At 52.4% G+C, this 23516-nt stretch overlaps 1 protein-coding gene across 3 annotated transcripts in view; it reads left to right on the top strand.

Moving 5' to 3' along the window:
• Positions 1-23516, top strand: part of ERGIC1 (endoplasmic reticulum-golgi intermediate compartment 1) — a 107009-nt gene that overhangs the window by 68992 nt on the left and 14501 nt on the right. For 2 of the 3 annotated variants that reach the window (XM_032625184.1, XM_032625185.1), the window contains 4 exons: positions 3746-3870; positions 13347-13451; positions 18025-18085; positions 22504-22604. In XM_032625184.1, coding sequence (XP_032481075.1) covers positions 3746-3870; positions 13347-13451; positions 18025-18085; positions 22504-22604 — 392 coding nt within the window. Of the gene's footprint in view, positions 1-1942; positions 2188-3745; positions 3871-13346; positions 13452-18024; positions 18086-22503; positions 22605-23516 lie in introns of those variants that run through there. The other variant, XM_032625186.1, reaches the window with a different exon arrangement.

Here is a 23516-nt window from a genome sequence, read left to right as displayed (position 1 = left end):
TGGGGCAGGACGTAATCAGATGTGCACGCACTTGGATGTTTTTTGGAATAAGAAAACACAAGACACTGCCAACGGTTTATCTCTGGAGAGTAGCCATGTTGCAGGGAGCGGGCGGGGGTGGGGTGGGGCGGGGGGCGTGGTGTCTCTGAGGTCACGCTCCCAAGAAGTAAAACGTAGATTTTCTGCAAGTGGTTTATTGAGAGAGGGCTCCCAGGAGGAACCTGTAAGGGCATGAGGGAGGTGAGAAGACAGGCAGCGGTGTGTCTTCAGCTGACGTCTAATTGCGGCCTGATCCCACAGGGAGCCATGGGGTTGAATGACATCGTAGTCTGTCTCGCCTGGTAGCAAGGGGGCTGGGCTGTTAGTATCCATATCCTCGGCTGATGGCTACAGGGCGGTGTGGGGGGATGGGTGGGGGCCGTGTAACCTCCCAAGCATCCCAAGGCAAGGGGACCTCCAACCAGCCAAGAGCAGTCGCCGGGAGAAGGATGCAGCTCTGAGCTGTCAGCAGCCGTGGGAAACATCCTTTTTGACTTCACACTCCATTGTGTGTCTGTGTGTTTTGTTTTGTTTTGTTTTACTTGATGTGTTTCAACCAGGAGGATGAATTACCTGTGGAAAACAAAACCTATTGGGAGTCTGGTTTAGAGTCAGATTCTGGCTCCTTTGTTTACGAAAACTGTGTGACCCTGGCTAAGGTGACCCCTCCGAGCCTCAGTTTCCTCAACTGTGAAATGGGCGTAGTGCCATCTCTTGCTTGAGGTTGTTGGGAGAATCTAATGAACTGGTTCCTAGATTTGTTAACAAGCAGGCTGGGTTTCCAGCTGTCCCTCTGCCCCAGCCTGGCACGGACCCCATGCAGGCCCTTCTCCTCCTCCCTCCCTTCCTCCTGAAAGGCAGAACATTGGGCGGGTCTGTGGCAGAGATAGGGAAAGATTCAGCTCTGTTATTGCTTTTGGTGAGAATTACATCACAGTTTTGAATGCACAGTGGGCCCCGAGCCAGGAAACCTGTTGAAATGGGTTGGTTTTATTTTTATTTTTTCTCTTTCTCTCAGAAAAATAACTTGTCTGGCAGCTTCTCATTCAGGAGTTGGTTGTGTCTCTGGAGCAAAGAAATTCTTAGGCCAGAGGACTGGGACCAGGGGGGCAGGGGCAGGAAAGGATGTGGTTCCAGGCTCGGTCCCCGCTCCAGGTGGTGGCCCAGGAGGGGTGGGCGACCTGAAGCTGCTGGCTGTGCTGATCCACCGGGCCCTGCCCACCCCAGCGGCTCCCACTAGAGCCCCACACTTAGGCTTTTCTTTAAAAGAACTTCGAATTTTTATTATAGGAAAAAGAAAATGCGTGCTCACTATTATACCTTTGGAAAATCCAGAGCAGCAGAGAGAGAAGTCACCCATAATTCCACCCCCGCTGACAACATCAGTTGACGTTTGATGCTGTTCCATCCGGTTGGCCTTCCGTTCCCTGCATTTCTAAACATGGCTGAGATCATGCTGCCTGTGCATTCTCATATCCTGCTTTTAAAAATAATCTTTTTCTGGTAAACAACTAATACAGGGATACATTTTTTTATTTTTAAAAAAGATACATGTTCAAAATGCAGAAATATATAAAGAAAAAAGTAAAAGAAGTACGTGCTTCCCACATGTCAACCACCTCAGAGGAAGCCCCTGTTAGCAGTTGGGACCCCTTCACTCACCCCTATGTATCTCTGTCTGTCTGTCTGCAAACATATGTCATGTTTGGTGTTTTTTTTTTTTTCTTTTTACATAACCGGGACCCAACTACAGGAAACCTTTCTGGGATTTCTTGTTTTTTCCATTTATATCTTGGAGCTGTTCTTATATTACTCATAATATTAGTAAAATAATAACCACAGCTGCCATTTATTCAGCTCTTACTCGGGGGCAGGCCCTGTCCAGAATCCTTTGGCCGTGTTTGTGCCTTAAGATGAGAGGTGCTCTAGCAGAGTAGCCAAAGGGTGTGGGCTCTGGATCCAGACTCTGTGGATTTCAACCCAAGCACCACTGTTTCTTAGCTGTGAGGTCTCAGGCAAGTTACTTAACCTCTCTGTGCGTCAGTGTCCCCCAGTATAGGATGGGTCTGATAATATTATCTTCCCCACAGGGATGTTCAGATGGTGCCTTCTTATGGAAAAGGCACTTGGAAGAGTGTCTAGCCCATAGTAAGTTCTGTTTTATTTTTTTAATCCTTGCAAACCTAGGATAGAACAAGCAACTGAGGCACAAAAAGGTTAGGTAACTTGCTCGAGGTGCCACGGTGTAGGGGGCAGAGCCAGGAACCACAGGATAGGACAGACAAGGACAGCCCAGACAGCCCCAGAGCTCAGACTGCCCCTCCCCGCATATGGGTTTAGCTCATTCCTTGTACCCACTGCACAGCATTCCGGAGGGGGCTGTGCCATTGACCAGTGCCCCGTTGACAAGCAGTTGGGTTGCTTCCAGTCGTCCCAATTTCAAATAAGGTTGCCCAGAGCCTTGTGCGCACGTCTGGATGTGTGTGCGTCTGGAGGACGGGCTCCCCGGGGGTGGAACTGCTGAGTCAAACGGGGACCTGCTTGCATTTCTTTAAATCCGAACATTACGACATCAGCATTTCCCACGTACGACAGACCTGGAAGCATCATTTTTAGTGGCGCATCACACTCCCTTCTATGGATGGGCCCTCGCATACTTCCATGCCCATTGAGGAAAACTGGGTTCTTCCCATTTTTCCCTTTTACAGTCAGCTCGCTAAAAATTGCTTCCAGCTGCTCTTTCTCTGTATCGCAGCCTGCTTTCTAGCGCTCCTATCAGGGAAATCTCTGCATTTCCATAGTTTACAGGGGTCCTCGCTTGCCTCTTGGACCATCTCAGGGAATACAGTTGGCCTGGGCCTGCCCATTTTGCAGGTTAGGAAGCTGAGTCACAGTAGGTGACGGAGAGTCACATTGGAGTCAGGACCAGGACTCCGGGCCCCAGGCTTCCCGTTTAGTGCACTGAGGAACCCAGAAAAGTGCCCACACTCCTGGAGGGCAGGGCCTGGAGGAGCGGGCATTGGGTAAAGGAAGGTGTGAATGAATGACTGCCTGAGCCTGAATGATGCCCCGGGAACCCAGAGACTGTCTGAGATGTAGTAAGTGCTGACATTTATTATGTACTTGCCGCCTACTGAGCATCAGGCCCCGTTCTAAGCATTTTCGACACATATTAATTATCTGACCCTCCTGATTCTCCAAGGAAGCTTTACTTGTTATCCCCGCCCACTCCTCACTCCCTCCCCCCACCCCCGCCATTTACAGAGACGGAAACCAAGGCATCGAGAGGTTAAGTGCCTCAGCCAAGGTTGCAAGCTGATAAAAGGCAGGGCCAGGATTCAGACCACCTCCCAAGCCTGAGCCTCTGCTGCCTCCCTGCAGCCTCACAGTTAGCAGGCTCTGCACCCCTGCAGCCTGCAGTCCTCCATCCCTGGCCCACTTAGCTACTGCCTTCCCCGACGCTTTCCAGCCGGCAGTGGCAGTGGCAGGGGACAGGAGCGCTCACTCGCTCTCGGTCCAGCCATCACTTTCTCCTCCTCCTCTGCTGGCTGACCCTTTCTCTGTGGCTCTGGGCCCTAGACTGTGAGCTCCTGGATGGCCGGGGGCCCTGCCTGTCCATGAAGTGGATGAATGAGGGGTCCCGAGGGGAGGGGACTGGTCCCGTTTTTCTGGATGTTTGTGACTCTTCTCTCCTTGCCTCCTGCAGTGGTCGGGCTCGACATCCAGGATGAGATGGGCAGGCACGAAGTGGGGCACGTTGACAACTCGATGAAGATCCCGCTGAACAATGGGGTGGGCTGCCGCTTCGAGGGGCAGTTCAGCATCAACAAGGTACAGAGACCCTGCCTGGTCCCCTCTCACCTTGTTCCCCATCCCCGTGGTCCCCTTCCTCCCTGGAAACTGGATGGTGGAGCTGTGTGCCCACTTGCCCTACCTTGTGTCCAGAGCCCTGACAAGCTGAGGGCCAGCATCCAGGCACCTGACGGTTCCTGCTGAGAATCCGGGGGGGTTGGGTTTCAGGCTCCCTGAGGTTTGGAGCCCCAGCTGGCTGGTTCAGGAAGGAGCTACTTCTCTCCCCAACGCAGAAGGAGTGGGTGGTGAGAAGACGATAGAATTGGCAGCCCTGAGCCCAAGTGTGCGTTCTAGCCCTACCCCATCTTGGCCAAGCAATGCCCTCCAGGTCACTAGACCTGTCTTAACCTCAGTTTTCACACCTTTAGGCTGAGGATGTGATGATATAATAATATGATACCTTCTACTTTACAAAGTGTATGTGATGACTAAATGAGCTATTACACATTCATTCATTCAAAACACTTTTATGGAGCACCTGCTGTGTTCCAGGGTGGGTTCCTGGCTCTGGGCAATGCCTGGACTAGGTGGGCAGCGTTCTTGCACTGGCGGGGCTTCTGTTCTAGTGGAGCGAGGCAACAGTGTGCAAGGTGAAAAGCATTTCAGTGGGTGGTAAGTGCTGTGATGAGGAATGAAGCAGGGGAGGAGTGAGAGTGGATGGGTTTGAAAGTACCTGGTCAGCTCCAAAGGACCATTCAGGTATTGCTGTTGTTTTGTCGCTAGGACCAGGAACTTCAGATCCTAAGTTAAAGGTGTGAGCGCGGTGCATTTGGGAGAGCTGGGGAATCCCGGCAGCAGCCAGCACTCCTCTCGGCTCTTTTTTCTGTAAGATTGATTTATTTATTTTTGTGTGCCGGGTCTTCATTGCGGCGCACGGCACCTTCATTGCCGCACGCAGGATCTTTGCTGTGGCATGTGGGATCTTTAGTTGCTGCATGCAGGCTCTTAGTTGTGGCATGCAAGATCCAGTTCCCTGACCAGGGATCGAACCCAGGCCCCCTGCATTGGAAGCACAGAGTCTTAACCACTGGACCAACAGGGAAGTCCCTTCTTGACTCTTCTTATGTGTTATCACAGTGGAGCCTCTCAACAACCCTGTGAGGTGGCACCATTTTACAGATGAGGAACCTGAGACCCAGAGAGGTTAAGTATCTCAGCCAAGGTTGCACAGCTATCCCCATGTCCCACAACTCCCCTTCCCAATCCCAGCCAGGCTGAGCCACTGGCTTCTGCCTGGCCTCCCGTAGCCTCTGCTCAGATGCCCTTCCTCTAATCCCTGCCATCTCAGTCAGAGGTTGCAAACTCACTGGCCACACACAACCCCAAAACCAGTTACATTTGCCCCATACAGTATTCAGATCCATCAGAGCCAATATCAAAAGACCGGGAGTCCAGATTTCTGGCTTTTAAAAGTCAGAGGCTCTAGCCGCACTGGGCCCGGGTTTCACTGGAAACAACGATCTGGAGCTAATGACCCCTTTAGGCAGTGAGCCGTCCTTCCTGCAGTCCCCGCTGGATGGCTGCGAGGCTTGGCCCAGTTGCTTGAGACACCTGGACCTGTCTCTCTGTCTCCACGTGGTCTCCCCATGTGGTTTTCTTCCATGACAGCTCAGGGCTCCTTAAGTGCTAAAGCAGAGACTATCGCTTCTGCCAAACTTTATGGCTTAACAGGAATTAGGTGCTGGCCCGGGTTCCATGGGGGATGGGGGGACCACCCAAGGGTTCGGGTGCTGGGAGGTGTGGTTCATGGGGACTCTCTTTGCTGATAAGCTACCACACGGGGTCTTTGCTGTGCCCCGTGATTAGGATTTATGGTGCTTGTGATGGGAGCCATTTGAAGGTTTTAAGCAGGGAAGCAGTACAGTCGGATTTATGTTTTGTAACTGAACTATCGAATACAGTAGCCACCAGCTCCGTTTAAGTTGATTAGGATTAAGTAAAATTCAGGCCCCCAGTCTCACTAGCCACACTGCAGGCGCTCCATAGCCCCACGTGGCTAGTGGCTACCGTGTTAGCACAGATAAGAAACATTTCCATCATCAGGGAGAGTTCTCCTGGACAGCAAACCTTTAGAAAGATCACTCTGTCGTCTGTTTGGGGAGAGACTGGACAGGACCAAGAGCAGAGGTCACAGACAGTGCTTGTGGCAGTGGCATTGGAGAGAAGGGTCCGGATTAGGGAGTGGAGTCAACAAGACTTACTGATCAGTTGGTTGTGGGTGGTGAGGGCAAGAGTGGAATCAGAGAAACCTCTTCGGTTTTTGTCTTGACGAGGCAGACCCATTTTCTAAGTATGGAAACTTGGGAAAGCATGGATTCTGTGCAAGGTGGGGCTGGGACTCGGTCCTTCAGTTTTGGACACATTTCATTCAGGATTCCCATTAGAGATGTTAAATTGGAAGTTGAGGGGGTGCTTGTGGAGTGCAGGAGAGAGCTCTGGGCTGGAGATGTAAACGTAGGAGTCATCGGTAAACAGATGATGGTCTTCATAGGTCTACATCAGAGCTGTTCAAAGTGGGGCCCTCAGATTGCAGCAACATGGATGGACCTAGATGATTATTATACTAAGTGAAGTAAGTCAGACAGAGAAAGACCAATACCATACAATATCACTTATATGTGGAATCTAAAATATGGCACAAACTTATCTACAAAACAGAAACAGGCTCACAGACATAGAGAGCAGACTTGTGGTAATCAAGGGGGAGGGAGAGTGGGGAAGGGATGGTTTGGGAGTTTGGGGTTAGCAGACGCAAACTATTATATATAGAATGGATAAACAACAAGGTCCTACTGTATAGCACGGGGAACTAATTGTATTCAATATCTGTGATAAACCATAATGGAAAAGAATATTTTAAAAAGAATGTATATATGTGTATAACTGAATCACTTCGCTGTACAGCAGAGATTAACACAACATTGTAAATCCATTATACTTCAATTAAAAACAAACAAAGTGAGGCCCCCAAACCAGCACTATCAGCATCACCTGGAACTTGTTAAGAATGCAGATTCTAGGGCTTCCCTGGTGGCGCAGTGGTTGAGAGTCCGCCTGCCGACACAGGGGACACGGGTTCGTGCCCCGGTCCGGGAAGATCCCACATGCCGCGGAGCGGCTGGGCCCGTGAGCCATGGCCGGCTGAGCCTGCGCGTCCGGAGCCTATGCTCCACAACGGGAGAGGCCACAGCAGTGAGAGGCCCGTGTACCGCAAAAAAAAAAAAAAAAGAAAAGAAAAGAATGCAGATTCTCAGGCCCCACTTTGGATCTACTGAATCTGTGTTATAACGAGCCCCGCAGGGGATCCTGATGCCACTCATGTTTGAGGATCATTGGTCTAAGCTAGGTGACCTAGGGAGAGGTGTAGAACGTTCTAAACCTGGGGTCCACAGACGCCCCAGGGAATGCAGATGAAATTCAAAGAGTCTGTGGACCTGTATGGGGGAAAAAATGACGTTTATTTTTACGAAGCTCTAAGTCCAATTTAGCGTTCTCTTCTGTGATGAACGTAGGCAATGAACCATAGTAGCATCAGCAGCACCCTTGACCGTGTCACCAATAGAAATTGCCGATGTGAACATCACATTAAAATTGTCACAGATCATTCTGAGATGCTGTTTACGTTCATTGCTGTTTTGAAAGTACAGTAATTTGTTGATCCGCGACCAGGTCTCATTATTTGCTGCATTAATAAAGACGCATGTGCAAATGTTTGATCTATTGTAATTACTGTTTAAAACATCGTTTCTTTCCTCTGTGATCCTGTGTGTTTTACGCATTCGAAACTTTTAAGGCATTCACAACGTAGGTGTCGGCAGACTGGCAACGGGTCCACGGCACCAAAAATGTAAGAACCTAAGGTCTTGATAAGGATGCAGTTTGAGGACCGATTTCCGGTGCATGCCAGTGTTTAGAAGTGGGGAGGAAAGATAAAAGGAGCAGCCAGATAGGTAGGGGGAAACCAGGGCTGAGTGGGCCCCAGAATCTGGAAGAGAACATGAATCAAAGAGGAGGGCTGGTGCTGCAAGGATGGGGTGGACCACTGACCCATGTGCTGCAGGGAAAGCCCATGTGGGAGAGAAAGGAGCCACTGCACAGCCAAGCCCTTGGGATGCTGGCTGCAGTGGAGGGCACGCCTTGGAGATGAGGGAAGGCCAGTGTGGGCACAATGCAGGGAGGTGGGCGAATTGTTGGTGGGCCAGGCTCTCCTCACTCTGCCTCTGATGCCCTCTCTCTGCCCCCATCTGTGTGCCTGGAGAGCTGCTGCTCACCCACAGGTCTCGTTGACATGCGTGCCTGAGTGGGAGCCCTCCCCTGCCCCTGCCCCTGCCCCTCCCATCATGATCCTTATGTTGCTCTTGTCCATATCACATTCTGACTTCCTCTGACCATTGCCCCCCGCCCCCCGCCCCCGGCTCATTCACTCATACATCCTGCTCTTGAGAGTCTGCTGTGTGCCTGGCTCCACACTTGGTACTGGGGTGCAGTGCCCAGAGAAGCAACTGATGTCCCTGCCCTTAGTGGCACTTACAGTCTATTATGGGGTGACAGGTAAACATTCAAACAAGCCAATATATAATTTGATGAAGCAGCCAGGAAGAGAATGAAGGGGGTATTATGGTGGGGAATTGAGGAGGAGACCCACTGAGATAGGGTCATAAGGGAAGGCCTGTCTTCAGGGTTGAAGGATGGTTGAAGATGAACAGACACATTCATGCCTCCCTATTGGGGGGGCCTCCCCTAGGAGGGTATGATCACCTGGGTTAAACAGATATAAACACCTCAGACGGTGAACAGGAGGGACCACGTTTACTCAGCACCGAGTATGGGGTGGGCACAGGAGAGACAGGACAACCACCCAGGAGATGGCCCAGCACCACGCTCTCCTCAGCTTGGCAAACATGCCTCAGGCTGTGGGTGGCTTCCCTTAGACAGGCTCCAGTGAGGCCCCCCTGCTGGCTCTGGCTGAACCGGAGCTTGCTGTTTGGGGTCAGACAGACCTATGGTTGAGAATCCTGGCTGCAGTGCTCACTGGTTGAATGACTGGGCAGTTTAGCCTCTCTCAGCCTTGGTTTCCTCATCTGTAAAATGGGATAATGATACTGCGGTCACAGGTTGTAAGCTGTGAACAGATTAAAATTTGTAAAGCACATATGGCAGTAGGGATGGGACAAGTCTCGGTGCCCTTCCCCGGCTGGCCTTATCTCCTGTCAGCGGGGTGTCTGTGATCTCATCATCTGGCACCCGCCGTCACTTGGCTGCAAGTATGCTCATGAAATGTGCATGGATAACATCCAAGAAGTGGGTCTTCTCTGGTCAGGGGGCAGCTGAGATTCTAGAAAAGGGTCACACCAGCCCTCACCTTTTGGCTGCCGTCGCCCATTGGGCTCTCACCCGACCCTTTACCAGTATTAACTCATTTAGTCCTTGTAACAGTCCTAAGGAAACAGGCACAGGGGATTAAGTGACCTGCTAAAGGGCCGGGAGCTAGGATTTGAACCCAGGCTGCCTGGCACCAGGGCCCCTGCTCTGTCTCCTGCACCCCTGCTTGTTGCTGCTTCTGGCCAGCATCTCGGTCACAGCTCAGGCCAGCCTCTGCCCCCCACCCTTGGAAGGTTAAGAGTTCGTGCCTTCCTGGAGCTCCTAGTCAAGGGGTGCTCAGATAAGAAAGCCAGCCGTGATGACAGGTGAGGTCAGCAGCTGGCCCCTGCCCCTATATCTCCCAGCATCAGGCTCACACTTGCCCTGTGGCCCCCTTATCCATCCATCAGGAAGTCAGCCAGCAGCCGGATGTCAGAGTTCACATGTTTCAAGCTGCACCAGCAGCCCCCAGCAGGCCCCCAGCAGCCCGGAGTCCTTGCTCAATCACCCAGCCACCCTGGAGGAGGACAGGATGGGCCAGGGTTTGGGGCCTGGCTCCATCTATATGTTTTTAAAACCCGTCAGAGACAATGACGTAGGTTCCTAAGTCACAGCTCTAAAAGCGTCGTCTTTGCTTTCTTCAGCCCAGCGTGTGCTGGCGTGAGTCAGCCACCTGTGATGGAGTCCGTGCCGAGGGGGTGTGGGTCACTGAGTCACAGCCTCAAGGGGCAGCAGCGGGTGGCAGATGTGCGGGCGCCAGCCTCCTTGACTCACCTAACTCTGGGAGCGTGAGGCCCAGACTCCAAACCCAGTTCTGAACTCTGCCCACGGCCCTGTCCATGGGAGGCCCCATGTCACTGCGTAGAAAAACTCTGAAGGATGCACACCGGATGCTGTTTTCTTCTTATTTCTGGGGGCGGTAGGCAATGGGGACTTTAGTTCTGACTTTATCACATGGATTTTTTTTTTTTTTTTTTTTTTTTTTTTGGTACACGGGCTCTCACTGTTGTGGCCTCTCCCGTTGCGGAGCACAGGCTCCGGACGCGCAGGCTCAGCGGCCGTGGCTCACAGGCCCAGCCGCTCCGCGGCATGTGGGATCCTCCCGGACCGGGGCACGAACCTGTGTCCCCTGCATCGGTAGGCGGACTCTCAACCACTGCGCCACCAGAGAAGCCCTATCACATGGATTTTTAATAGTGAAAATATATCCAGGTATTATTTATATAAGTAAAAATGAAGTTTAAAGTATTTTTAGAATACAGTAGGGTTTTCCCCACACCCTGCCCATGTACGTGCTTGTTCCCTCTTCTGGGAGGGTTCTTGTCTCTTGGCTCAGACATGTTCATCCTGTAAACCCAACCCAATAACACCTGCCATCGGCTTTGTATTCACCTCATTTAATCCTCCCATAACCTTTTTTGGTTATTATCCCCATTTTCTTGATGGAGAAACTGAGGCACAGAGTGGTTAATGACCTTGCCCAAGGTCCCACAGCTAGGAAGAGAGGATGGACTGGAGCCCGCATGTGGCCCTCACCTGCTACTCTACCAGGGGTAATTGGGCCCCTGAAGCGGGCAGTGCTATCCCTCCAGGGAGATCTTGCCGAGCTGTTGTTTCTGTTCACCCCATCCAGACCCAGCAGGTTGCCCCCTCTTCCAAGCAGCCGATGACACACTTGACTGTGAGCTCACTGAGCCTGGGCCATGCCCTGTTAGCCTGGTACCTCTCACGTCAGTCCAAAGCTTAGGCCCTAGTGAAGACATTAATATTCCTGCAGGAAACCCACAACTTTGTGTTTGAGACAGGCGTGCTTACAAAATAAGCGGATGCTAAGCCGTAAACCTTATTCCTTCCTCTAGTGCAGCTCGTTAAACTTTTGTTGAGCCGGAATAAAATAAACCCTGAGTTTTTCAGTGTGGTGTTTGGGGCCTTTGCTAAACAGCCCCACCTCCCTCTTAATGCCTCTTTGTTTCCTGCTGTGGCCACTCCCCCAGGCCTCTCTTTTATTCGGGGTTCAGTAATCCCAAACTCTTCTAGTTTCTTACACATGCCCACCAACTGGGCAGTTTCTGATCTCCATACTTGTTCATGCCGTTCCCTCTGCCCAAATGCCTTTCCCCTTATTCCTGAGTGATGCAGACTCATCTTCAGAGCCTTAGCACCGGTTGTTCTTTCCCCTGAGAACACCCACAGCTGCGTTGGGGGCCCTTCCCCATGGCTCCCACAGTCTTTGCATCCCTCTGGTCCAGTGTAGGTCATGCAGTCTCATTTTCTGTTCCAAGTCTGTGTCACAGCAGGCCAGGGGCTCATCCAAGGCCAGGCTTTCATCTGGATCATTTCCCAAGCTTTGCACCTCCTCAAAGGCTGGCTCCACGTGGCCATCAGCCCAGGGCTGCTGAGGTCAATGGCCGTGGGTTGTTGTTTTTTTAACTTGTTTATTTTATTTTTATTTATTTTTGGCTGCGTTGGGTCTTCGTTGTGGTGCACGGGCTTGTCATTTCGGTGACTTCTCTTGCTGTGGAGCACGGGCTCTAGGCGCACAGGCTTCAGTAGTTGTGGCGCACAGGCTCAGTAGTTGTGGCTCACAGGCTGTAGAGCACAGGCTCAGTAGTTGTGGCACAGAGGCTTAGTTGCTCCACGGCATGTGGGATCTTCCCAGAGCAGGGCTCAAACCCGTGTCCCCTGCGTTGGCAGGAGGATTCTTAACCACTGCGCCACCAGGGAAGTCTGATGGCCGCGATTTTGACAGGTGACCATAGCAAGTTTCTTCACTGCTCTGAGCCTCAGTTTCCTTTTCTGTAAAATGGGAATTACCAGGTGTCAAAGCCAAAAGTGCTGTTTTAAGGATTAATGTCATTTACTCATTCTTTAATTCATCCCATACATATTTATTAAGCACCTGCTCTGTGCCAGAGCCTGGGGAATACAGCATCAAATCAGACAAAAACCCTGCCAGCATGGAGCTTATATTCTCGTGGGAGGACACAGATGAGAACAAGATGAGGATAAGATGGTGGGTGATGCTGAGTGCTTTAGCGACGTAAGGGGCTTGGGGGATGTGGGGGCCAGTCAGGCTCCAGAGCAGAGGCCTGAGGGAGAACCATGTGGAAAAGCGTTCCAGGAAGGGGGCGCAGGCACAAAGGCCCGAGGACCACACTGGCACTGTTGGTCGGCGCAGCAGGAGGCCGACGTGGCCAGAGGGAGTAAGCAGAAGAGGACGTGAAGATGTGGCTTCAACTCAAGAGAAGGGAAGCCTTGGAGGGTCCTGGGCAGAGGGGTGACGGGATCAAACATTGGGTTCAAAAGGCCCCCTCTGGCTACTGTTGGGGAAAGGCCCGGGGACCCCAAGGGCAGAAGCCCGGAGCCCAGTGGGGAGGCTGCCGCCTTGTCTGGTCTAGGGAGGCAGTGGAGGCTTGAGGGCTCAGATGCTGGGCATCTCGAGGGTGGAGGTGACAGCATTTCCTGATGGGTGGGACGTCAGTGTGAGAGAAAGACAGGGCCAGGGTGACACCAAGGGTTGGTCTGAGCAGCTGGGAGGAGAGAGGCCCCCGGAGACTCCGTGGAGGCCTCCTCAGCGCCGTTCACTGAGTAGACATTCATTCAGTAACTCTCACTGGCTGTGCCCTGCACAGCCTTGAGACCCAGGGAGGAAAGTGGGCTGCTGTGGTCTTGCCTTAAGGAACCCCCAGTCTAGAGTGATGGGGCAGATTTGGGTGGGTGACGGTGTTGATCTGGAGTTCAAGGAAGCTTCGTTAGTCTGCAGGCCTAAAGGTCATTCCCCGACCCCCCGGGTGGGAATCAGCCAGGAAGCTGATGGTGGGCAGCTGCCTTTTTGAGCCGTGGTCTTGAGCCACGCACCCAGCTGGGTCCTTCACATGCACCCTCCCACCCACAGCCCCAGCAGTCCTCTCGGGTAGCCACTGTTGACACCCCCTTTCCACAGACGAGGAACCAGAGGCTCCTGCCAAGTTCCACTGCCGGGAAGTGGCCAAGCTGGGATCCAAATCCAGATCTGCCTGACCCCAGGGTGAAGCCCTGCACCCCACCCTCTGGGGCAGCCGACCCAACTCCTAAACTTTCCATCTCTCCCCCAGGTCCCGGGCAACTTCCACGTGTCCACACACAGTGCCACAGCCCAGCCACAGAACCCGGACATGACCCATGTCATCCACAAGCTCTCCTTTGGGGACACGCTGCAGGTGAGAGGGGCACAGATGGGGTGGCTGGAGGTGGGTGTCCAGGGGCTGCATCACCAGAGCCTTCTGTCCTCCCTGGACATAGAGAGATGCCCTCCAGAGGGGTCATGCCCTTCGAGCCTCTGCTCCATCACACAACCCCTCTGCCTTACTTCTGAGCATACGACTGCCGTGTCATCAACGTTGCACTCAACTTGGAACCTCGGCTTGAGACCGGGGCCTGGGGGAGGGGACTGGCTTTCATGAGCAAGTACTAAGTGCTCGTGCTTTCTCTGTGCCAGGGCAGCCTCATGAGGCAGGAGGCGGCACCGCGTCTTACAGACCTGGAGCTGGGCCCAGAGAGGCCATTTGTCCAGGGTCCCCCAGCAGGCGTCTGCCTCGAGTCCAGTGCCCTGTCCGCTGTAACGTCAGCGCCCATGTCCATTGAATAGGCGTGAAGGAAGTGTCCTGAGACTCCTTGTTGTGATTTTGATGGAGAGGGCCACGTCCAGTAGGCCCGGCCCGACAGTTTCCTCCCCGTGGCAGCAGACGCTGACCGCCTGATCTCTGCCAGCTGCGGGCAGGGCAGCTGTGATGTTCCATCTCTCCTCCACCCCCGGCAGCACAGTGCTGAAGGGGCATTGTACCACACCCTGCGTGACAGAGGGAATCGAGGCTCAGAAGGGGAAGTAACCGCTCCAGCTGTGGTGCTGGCATCGTGACCCGGCTCCTGACCCCAAGCCTGGCTTGATGAGAATCCTGTTTCCTAGTTGAGGTTGCTGAGTGGGTGCCCTCCAGGCACGGTGAGCTGTGCACGGGGCCCTCGCAGGTCCACGGGCACACGCATACACACTGTTCCAACACCGTGTGCACACACAATCATGACACACACACCGAAAAGTGTGCCCTGACATACGTGTGCTCATACATGCTCCCTAAGACCACCCACTGGACGGACACACACACACACACACACACACACACACCACCTAGAGATACACACAGACCCACCCGGCTGGGACATCTCACATACAGACCCAGAGGCACACACATGCCTGCACTGCCCCGCCCCCCATACATGCTGCATACGTCCGTGTGCAGCTGATGCTGGTTGAATGCTTTGTGCGTGCTGAGCACCTTACTTCACAAGCCCGATCCTCTTTTACCCTCTCAGCAGCCCCAGAGGTAGATACAATATATTGTCTCCATTTTTCAGATGAGGAAACTGAGGCACCGAGAGGGTAAAGCCTGGTGCGGAGCCTAGGTCTGAATCAAGAGCCTGGCTTCGGGCCGCACCGCGGGGACTGCCTCCCGTGCCCTCTCTCACTCCTTTCTCCCTTTGTGTTGCTTATGCTTCCTTCCCGGGGCACCTTTGCCCAGCCCAAGTGACCCGGTCATCGCCTTCCCAGCCTTCCTGGAGGCCCCAGAGAATTTCCTCTGGGAGACGGTGCTTGGGAACAGAGAAGGCCCAGTCTCCCTGGGCCAGACTTGCTGTCTACACACTCAGTGAAGCACGGCCTGCCCTGGGACTGTGGACTCACTTCCTGCAGGTGAATTCACACAGGCTTCACACGCACACCTCCCATCTCTCCATCCAAGGGACTGCTGTGTTGACGTTCCCCAGCCTGCCTTGCTGGGTTCAAATCCTGGCTCCACCACTTAACTAGTTGTCTGATATTGGAGAAATTATTTAGTCTTGCTAAGCCTCAGTTATCTCATCTGTAAAATGGGGACAACAATTGTACCTGCCTCATAGAATTGTAGTGAAGATAAAATGAGTTAATGCACGTGAAGCTCTTAGAACAGTTGCCTGGCACAGAGTAACCGGTCAGCGAAATGAGCTGTGGCCATTGTAGTCGTCCTCTGTGCTCTCATTCTGCGCCAGGCCCTGCAGGGTAGGTTGCTGCCGGCCCACAGGGGCTCACACGGCCATGGGGGAGACAGACGTGGGATGCTCACCACCCCAGTGGGACGGGAGCTGACAAGCCACAGGGCCCTCCATATATGAGCGCTGGGCAGCACCCCAGTTGCCTTTGCAACCCACCAGCTCAGCAGATCCTCGACACAGCCGGGGAGGCAGGCACTGTGAACCCCAGTGTGCACATGGGGAGACTGAGACCGGAGTCACGACCCAGGGCCATGCAACTCACTGGCAGCACCACCAGAATCCACACTCCTTCCTCATGGGAACTTTCGACCTCTTCAGCCTGCACTGAAGCCTGCACTTTCTCACCTAGAGAGCAGTGTTTAGATGACCCTTTGTTTAACCCTCACAAGAACTCCCTGAAGGCTGCTGGGTGGCATTTATTTTTCCTGAGGAAGAAACAGGGTCAGAGAAGTTCAGTAACTTGCCCAGAGTCATATAGCTTGAAAACCAGGTGTGTCTGGCCCCGGGTCTTCTTTGACTGTGCCTCATAGGTTCATGGATTCATCAGACCCCCTCAAAATTTCTGCTCTGCACCAGGCTCTGTGCAAGGCTCTGGGGTGACAGCAGTGGATAAACCATACAGGATTCTTGCCCTCAAGTGAAGAAGAGATTAAATGTAAATAAATGTAGTTACAAGGGACAAGAGAAGCATAGGATTCGGGACAGTGATGTGGAAGCGGGGACGGGGTACCCTCAAGCCTGGGAGGTCAGGGAGGGCTTCCCTGAGGAGGTGACATCTGAGCCACGCGCTAAAGGGTGAGAAGGATTTAGCCAAGCACAGGACAGGGAAGTCTTGCATATCACCCCTGTCCTAGAGAACCCACTCTGTGGCACATCCAACCAGTCATTTTCATAGAAAAGACCCTCAAGGTCACTTTCAGAAAAAATGGATCAGCAAGTGTTCTTGACATCAGAATGATGTTCTGTACATGAGATTCCAGAGGCTCATCAGAGTCAGCAGAGAGGGCTCAGCAGTGTCCATCTGGAGGGGGGGAGCAGAGTTTTAGGTGGAGCGAGAGACCCACGATAGGTTTAGGAAGGTGGGGGCTGACCCAGGCCGGTGGGTGTCATAGAAAGAACACGCACCTGCCATGTGGAAGACCAGCCGTGAGGCAAGGCTGCAGGTAGGGAGGTGAGGAAAGGACTACAGCCAAGGCCAGGGGACAGGAGGAGAAGAGAGGAAGAAGAGGGGCAGCCTTGCATTGCTGTCTGCTGCTATAGAACAGGACAGTAATAGCCTTCCACTTGGCCCTTATGGCGGAAATAGGATTTTTTAAAGATGTAGAACACTTAGCTGAGGATTTATCTATCCATCCATCATCCATTCAACAAGTAATTATTGAGCACCTACTATGTGCCAGGTCTTGCACATATCGGTGAGGATGAGTGTGGTCCCTGCCCACGTGAAGTATTGTATAGTCTGGAGGGGAGGACAGAAATGAATCAGATAATCGTACAAATGAATGTCAGATAAAACCCTGACATGCAACGATGTGAGGGACTGACTATTCTAGCACTCTTGCCTCTACAGCCACTGTCCTCTTGGGTTAGAAACCAAGTCTTTAGACAGTCAATCCCGAGGCAGCAATGGACAAGCTTTCCTCTGAGCTTCTTAAGTGTGCAGTTGTGTTAAGTGCTCGATAAACATCAGCGACCTGAGACCAGGATCAGGGTCAGGTCACCCACTGTTCCTGGAGTGGCCCTCCCTGCAGGAGCCTGTCCCCTCCTACCTCTCTGACCTCTTTCCTTTCCACTCCTCACCCCCTACCTCTCTAGGGCTTCACGGGCTCTGTTTCTCAGTCTCCAGACTCATGTGTTTGCATGAGCTACTGGCATGATTAACTTCCTACTTTCCTACAAATCTTGGTGTCAGTGTTACTTCCCCCAGGAAGCCCTCCAGGATGCCTACCCCAGCAGCCCCTGTTAACCATGCCCATGATGACATGCTCCACGTATCGGGCATACTTTGTCCTGCTTTAGATTCTCCTTGAGGCTGACCTGGTTTCCCGTTTGTCCTCAGAGGAGAGGTGGGACGTGGCCTTCAGCCCCTGCCAAGGGGACACAGCTGGGCCGGCTGCCGTGAGGAGGAGTGTCTTCACAACTGCTATATGTTCCCCACAGCAGACAGGGTCGGAGGCCAGCAGCCCTGGGTCCTCTTTCAGAGGGCTGTGGGGGGTCTCAGGAGGAGCATTGCTGAGACCCAGCTCTACCTTTGCTTGAGTTTTCTGTGTGCCTTAATGGAAAGAGCCATTCCATGTAGGCTTGAGGTCAGACAGACCTGAATTCAGAGTTCAGTTCGGCCACTTACCAGTTGTGAGATGCTGGACAAATTTTGGTGCTTCTCCAAGCTTTGGTTTGCTCTTCTGTAAAATGGGCCCATGGTCCACCATTAGGGGCATTACATGAGATGACGCTAAGTACCCAGGACTGATTGTCTCATAGTAAGTGCTCAAGATGGGAAGCAAACTAGTGCCTACCACGTGTCAGGCCTCTGCCGCGTCTGTATCTTGCTCTCCACGACGTCTCTACGAGACAGACCATGCGGGATCCCCGTTTTACACACGGGTAGGGTCCCTAGACCAGGTCGTACCTGGCCATTCTCCCACAGCCAGGACCAAGCCTAGAGGTGGTAGCATCCTGGGGTCAGTCCCTCACTGTGCTTCTCCACAGGTCCAGAACGTCCACGGAGCTTTCAACGCTCTCGGGGGAGCAGACAGACTCACCTCCAACCGTATGTACCCCATACCCACGCTGGGAACAGCTTTCTGCCCCAAGATTCCCAGTGCAGCAGGGAGGGAACGGGGTGGAGAGGGAGGGAACGTTTACCAAGCCCTCGCTGTAAGCCAAGCTGTTAATGCTTCATTCCCACAGCTAGCCCGTGAGGAAGTGGAATTATCCCCATCTCACAGAGAAGGGAAGAAAAGTGACTTGTCGTGGCAGTCCTAGGCACCTCATCACTGCTCCATGAATACCGGATGTTATCATTATTATTATCGTTACTGCCACATAATTGTTGTCAGTTGAGATAATCACCCTGGATCCCACAGGGAGTGGTGACAGAGCCAGAATTCATCCTGGCTCCAAGTGGCACCGTGAGAATAGGGCTGTGGGTGGCTCAGCCAGATCTGGCCACCTGGGCTGCCCCCCACCCCACCCCCTCCTCCTGCTTCAGCCCCTCCCACCCACAAACGGCCCCTCCCTGAGCCTCCTCCCCGCTGGGCTCCCTGGCACCTTGGCCCAGATTAAAGAGCGTGCCACATCTTTACAGACCTGCAGAAGAGCACACATACCTACACACCTGTGCAGACGCACGTGGGGCCTTGCACAGAACGGGCCTGGGAGGTCTGTCTGCTCAAGCGGATCCACCCACTGGGTTCTGTAGGACAGGTTACCAAGGCTTTTCTTATTTCCTCACCTGAGCTCACCTTTTCACCCATATGTCCTTAATCATTTCTTAAAATACATTCACAGGCAGACCTCGGAGACATTATGGGATCAGTTCCAGGCCACCTCAGTGAAGTGAATAATGCAGTAAAACAAATCACAGGAATTTTTTGGTTTCCCAGTACATAGGAAATTTATGTTACGCTACACTGAAGCCTGTTTAGTACGCAGTAGCATTATGTCTTTAAAAACAATGTAAATACCTTAATTTAAAAATACTTTATTGCTAAAAAATGCTAACCGGCATCTGACAACACAGGGTTACCACAAACCTTCAATTTGTAAAAAAAAAAAACAAAAAACAAAAAAAACACAGTGTCTTTGACGGGCAATAAAGTGAAGCAATGAAACGAGGTGTGCCTGTACTCTCTACCAGCCTAAGCATGGAATGGAATTGGGATAATCCAAGCAAAAGAGGACTGCCCTCCACGACCTGCCCCAACAAATCAAGCTTCTCATTTCTCCGTGTCCCTGGGAATCCTTGCCCGTGAGCAGAAGTCATTTTTTCCAAGCAGCTTACCTTCTGATTTTTGTGCCTGGTGTTATATCGTAACCACAGTTCGTGTAGAGTTTTTCCACTGGTAATGGAGGCACAGTTGCCCGTCTAGCAGCTCTGCTGTGCTTTAAGGCACTGTCTTTTCACGGAAAACGTCTGGTTTCTACCTTTTCACCATTGCAGTAACGCCTCTGATATTTACAAGACTTGCTTTACATTTATCGTATTGTTTCCCAGCTGGGTCCGTACCCACTCGTGCTGCTTCCCGCAGCGTGTCAGTGTGTAACTGCGCCCCCTGGTCTTCACGCAGATGTCTGATTATACTGGAGGGAGGCGATTCTTCGTATGGTGGGGTGTTCATCGCGGTTCTGCGTGAGGGCAGCGTGCTGTCCCAAGGGGCCTGTCCCCACCTGCTTGCAATTAGCCTGGACCTCTCAGCTGCCTGATATTGGAAGAAGATCAAGCTAGGAAGGCCCCAGGGTGTGCAGGCTGATGGAGGGTGTGGGCAGAAAACCTTTCCTGCTCCCGGGCTACTGACGAAAGCCATCTCAGGCTGGCTTCAGTGGAAAGAGAGATGCATGAGATGCACCAGACAGCCGGGGTAGAGCGGGCTCTCAGTTCCTCAGCTCTCAAGCCTGGTACCCCCCGCAACCCTGTCCCCTCCGCTTGTCCCTCTGCTCCCAGGTCCTCCATGGGGAGCTGCTTCTTGTCATTCAGGTCTCAGCTCAAATGCCACCACCTCAGAGAGACCCTCCCTGACCACCTTTTGTACAATAACCCCCAGGCCTAGCAACACACCTGTTTTTCTTCCTAGCACAGACCACTCTGTTTGAAGATACTGGCAGTGACTCTATTGTACCAAAGGCCTTAAAATTGGTCACTGCCTTTGAGTCATCAATTCTACTTAGAGGAGAGTAAGCTAAGGAAACAAATACGAGAGTGTGCAAGGATTTAGGAAAATAATGGTCGTTTAGGGCATTGTTTATAAGAGTGAAAATGAGCTGCAGCGTCAGTGTCTGGCCCCAGGGGCCTGGTTGAGCACACTGTGCATGGCCTCGCTGGGGGATGAGCGCAGTGACCGTGATGTGTCAGAACCTCACTGGCGTTCAGGCAGCAGGCAGCTATTGAGCACCTGCTATGTGCCATGCGCTGTGCGAGGGGATACGGCGATGGATAAAACCAATGCCCTAGACCTTACGCTGTATCTTAGACCTGAAACAGCGTCCATGGTGTTCAGTTCTCAGAAGAAGGTTCAGTACGATCCAATTTTATATTTATGTTCAGGGGAATAGAAATATAAGTATAAATAGAAATCTAGCAGTGTCTACATGAGAATGCGAATCTCCGATTTTCTGTGGAGGGTGGCTTTGTGGGTGATATCTTCTTACGATCATCTGTGTGTTTTACAAATTTGAACAGAACTATTACAGGTGTGATTTTCATAAGGCGTTCACTCTCTCGTTCCTTCAGGTTTTTAACACGGGGCCGTGAGCATTTGGAACTCCGTATTTCAAGTGTGGTCTCTGTGCTCCTGGCTTAAAATACAGATTCTGAGCCCCACCCCAGACCCACTGAACAGAACCCTTGGGGTGAGGCCCGGGTGTCTGCCTTTTAAATCCTGGGTGGCCCTAGTGCTCCTGAAATCTGAGCACCGGTGGGGTTGAGCAGAGGGATGTTGGGGTCTTCATGGGCTTAGCCCTGAGGCTGCAGGGCGTTTCCCAGGTTTTTAGAGGAGTCAGGTCTCAAGAGGGTTCAAGAAACACCACCCTTTCCTTACCAAGACGCAGTGTTGGCAGGAAGAGACTGTGAACACCGTCTACGTCCCCTACCCTTTCACAGAAGATGAGTCCAAAGACTCAGGACTGACTCAGCCAGGAGACCAGGATTAGAGCCCACAAGCCTGAATTTCTGTGTTGTTTTAGCTGCGTGGTCCCTGACCCGAGATTCTAGAAGGCAACAATAGAGGGGTCTGTGAGCTTCTCCCAGCATCCCAGAAGGCCCAAGGGAATATCACCTTTCCCGGGATGCTATGTAGCAGCTTTGGGCCAGCATTCTATCAGCCTAGTGTTTGATTCCGGTTACCTCATGCTTATGAGAAGCTGATTCATCTGTTCTTCTATTCATGCCTCTGTCCAGTCAGCCCTCCATCCATTCATTCATTCAATAAGCATTTGCCACCGTCCACTTCGTACCAGGCCTTGCGCAGGGTTCTAGGGACACAGAGATGAGTAAGGCTCAGTCCCTGCCCTCCGCAGTCTCCGCCATCCAGTGGGGAAGGGGTAAGAGTTACAGTGGAATATGACAGGACCAGGTGGAGGAAGAACTAATCTCCCATTAATTGAAAATGGGGAAAGAAATTAATCAGTCATTATAGATAGGTGCAGTTTTTCTGGTTGGTGGATTCTTTTTTAAAACTTGAACCCAGGGCTTCCCTGGTGGCGCGATGGTTGAGAGTCCGTCTGCCGATGCAGGGGACACGGGTTCGTGCCCCGGTCCGGGAAGATCCCACATGCTGCGGAGTGGCTGGGCCCGTGAGCCATGGCCGCTGAGCCTGCGCGTCCGGAGCCTGTGCCCCGCAACGGGAGAGGCCGCAGCAGTGAGAGGCCCGCGTACCGCAAAAACAAACAAACAAACAAAAAAAAAAAAACTTGAACCCAGTTTTTTCCCAAAGTAACAGTATTCAAACAGGACGAGAGGGTGCACAACAAAATGTGACCTTTTTCAAATCCTGCCTCCTGTCCCGCCCCCCCACCAGAGGCTAGAACCGCTGATAGTTTCTTGGGCATCTTTTCAGAAAATTCTTCTGTACATTCTTCACGCAGGTAGAGGAGTGAGTCTTCCCTGCCCCCAATACATGGAAACATGTTATTCACCCTGGTCCCTAACTTAGTTCTTTTCACTCAGTGATACCCCCTTGGAGAGTGGCCTCTTCCACACACCCCTTCTCAGCAGCTGCCTTGTGGATGGACATGAGGGTTGTTATTAAAATTGAACATTATATACAGTGCAGGAGAAAAGATCCTGACCGATGGAGTCTTTCGATTCCTGGTGCCCAAAGGGAGAAATGAAGAGGGGTCGTTTGGTGGTGAAATTGTGCAGACTGAGTACCTCCCCACACCCCGCAATGGCAAGCAGGTTTAGGGTTGAAACGAGCTGCCGGCCGGGCAGTACCCATCCCCCTGCCTCATGCTACTGTGTCCTTCCCGCAGCCCTCGCCTCCCACGACTACATCTTGAAGATCGTGCCCACGGTTTACGAGGACAAGAGTGGCAAGCAGCGGTACTCTTACCAGTACACGGTGGCCAACAAGGTACACGGGTGGCAGCTGCGTGCAATAGCGCCCTCTGCTGGCTGAGAGCCGAGATGACAAGTGTCTGGGCGCGATCTCCTCTGATTCCCTTCAACGGGCCTTTCCTGGAGGGGTGATCTACCCTGCGTAAAGATGGGAGGCCAGTCTCAGAGTCAAGGGGAGGAAATCGAACCGGGACATAGGGTGTGATCTGTTGGAGAAAGAGCAGGCAGGTGACCTGTCCCGAAGGTCTAGGGCTTGGAGACATCTCCACTGCCCTGTATCTGGCCCTGATTATTCAGGTACGGGACCCTGATTGGTTAGCACACAACAGATGCTCTGGCTCGTGGGGCACAAGCTCGTTATCCAGAATCATGAAGCTCTGGAATTACACCAGATGGCTGTTGGTTAACAGGTATGTCCCAGGACCCCGATACTCAAATTCACGGACATGCAGGCAGGCCTTGGTGGGAAGCAAAGCACAGTCAGAGCCAGCAGAATGGGGTGACAGACAGTGGTTTTAAGCCAAGACAGCCTCAGTCTCCCTGGAGATGACCCTGCCATGGGACATGAATGGTTGAAGCCCATGGGTTGAGGCATCCCCAAGAGACCCCTTTACACCAGGACTCTCCTTCTTTTTCTGTTCCAGGACCGCCCAGACCCCTTAAGGTGGTCTATTGTTTGGCTCTAATAATAATAATAGTAAGAGCAGTAGCTATCATTTATGGATTACTTACCATGGGCTGCACATTATGCTAAGCTCTCTACCTCCACCATCTTTTTCAGTCATCAAGGCAGCTCTGACATTGGGACTGTTACTGTCCCCATTTTACAGATTTGGCCACTGAGGCACTGAGAGGTGGTCCTGGAGCTATAGCATGGCTGAATGGGGATTAGAACCAGCTTCTCCTCCAGCTCCAAAACGTGGTCTCT

The sequence above is a fragment of the Phocoena sinus genome, chromosome 3 (assembly GCF_008692025.1).
Source record: "Phocoena sinus isolate mPhoSin1 chromosome 3, mPhoSin1.pri, whole genome shotgun sequence".
In the NCBI taxonomy this organism is placed as follows: domain Eukaryota; kingdom Metazoa; phylum Chordata; class Mammalia; order Artiodactyla; family Phocoenidae; genus Phocoena; species Phocoena sinus.
This window is presented reverse-complemented; position numbering and strand designations above follow the sequence as displayed.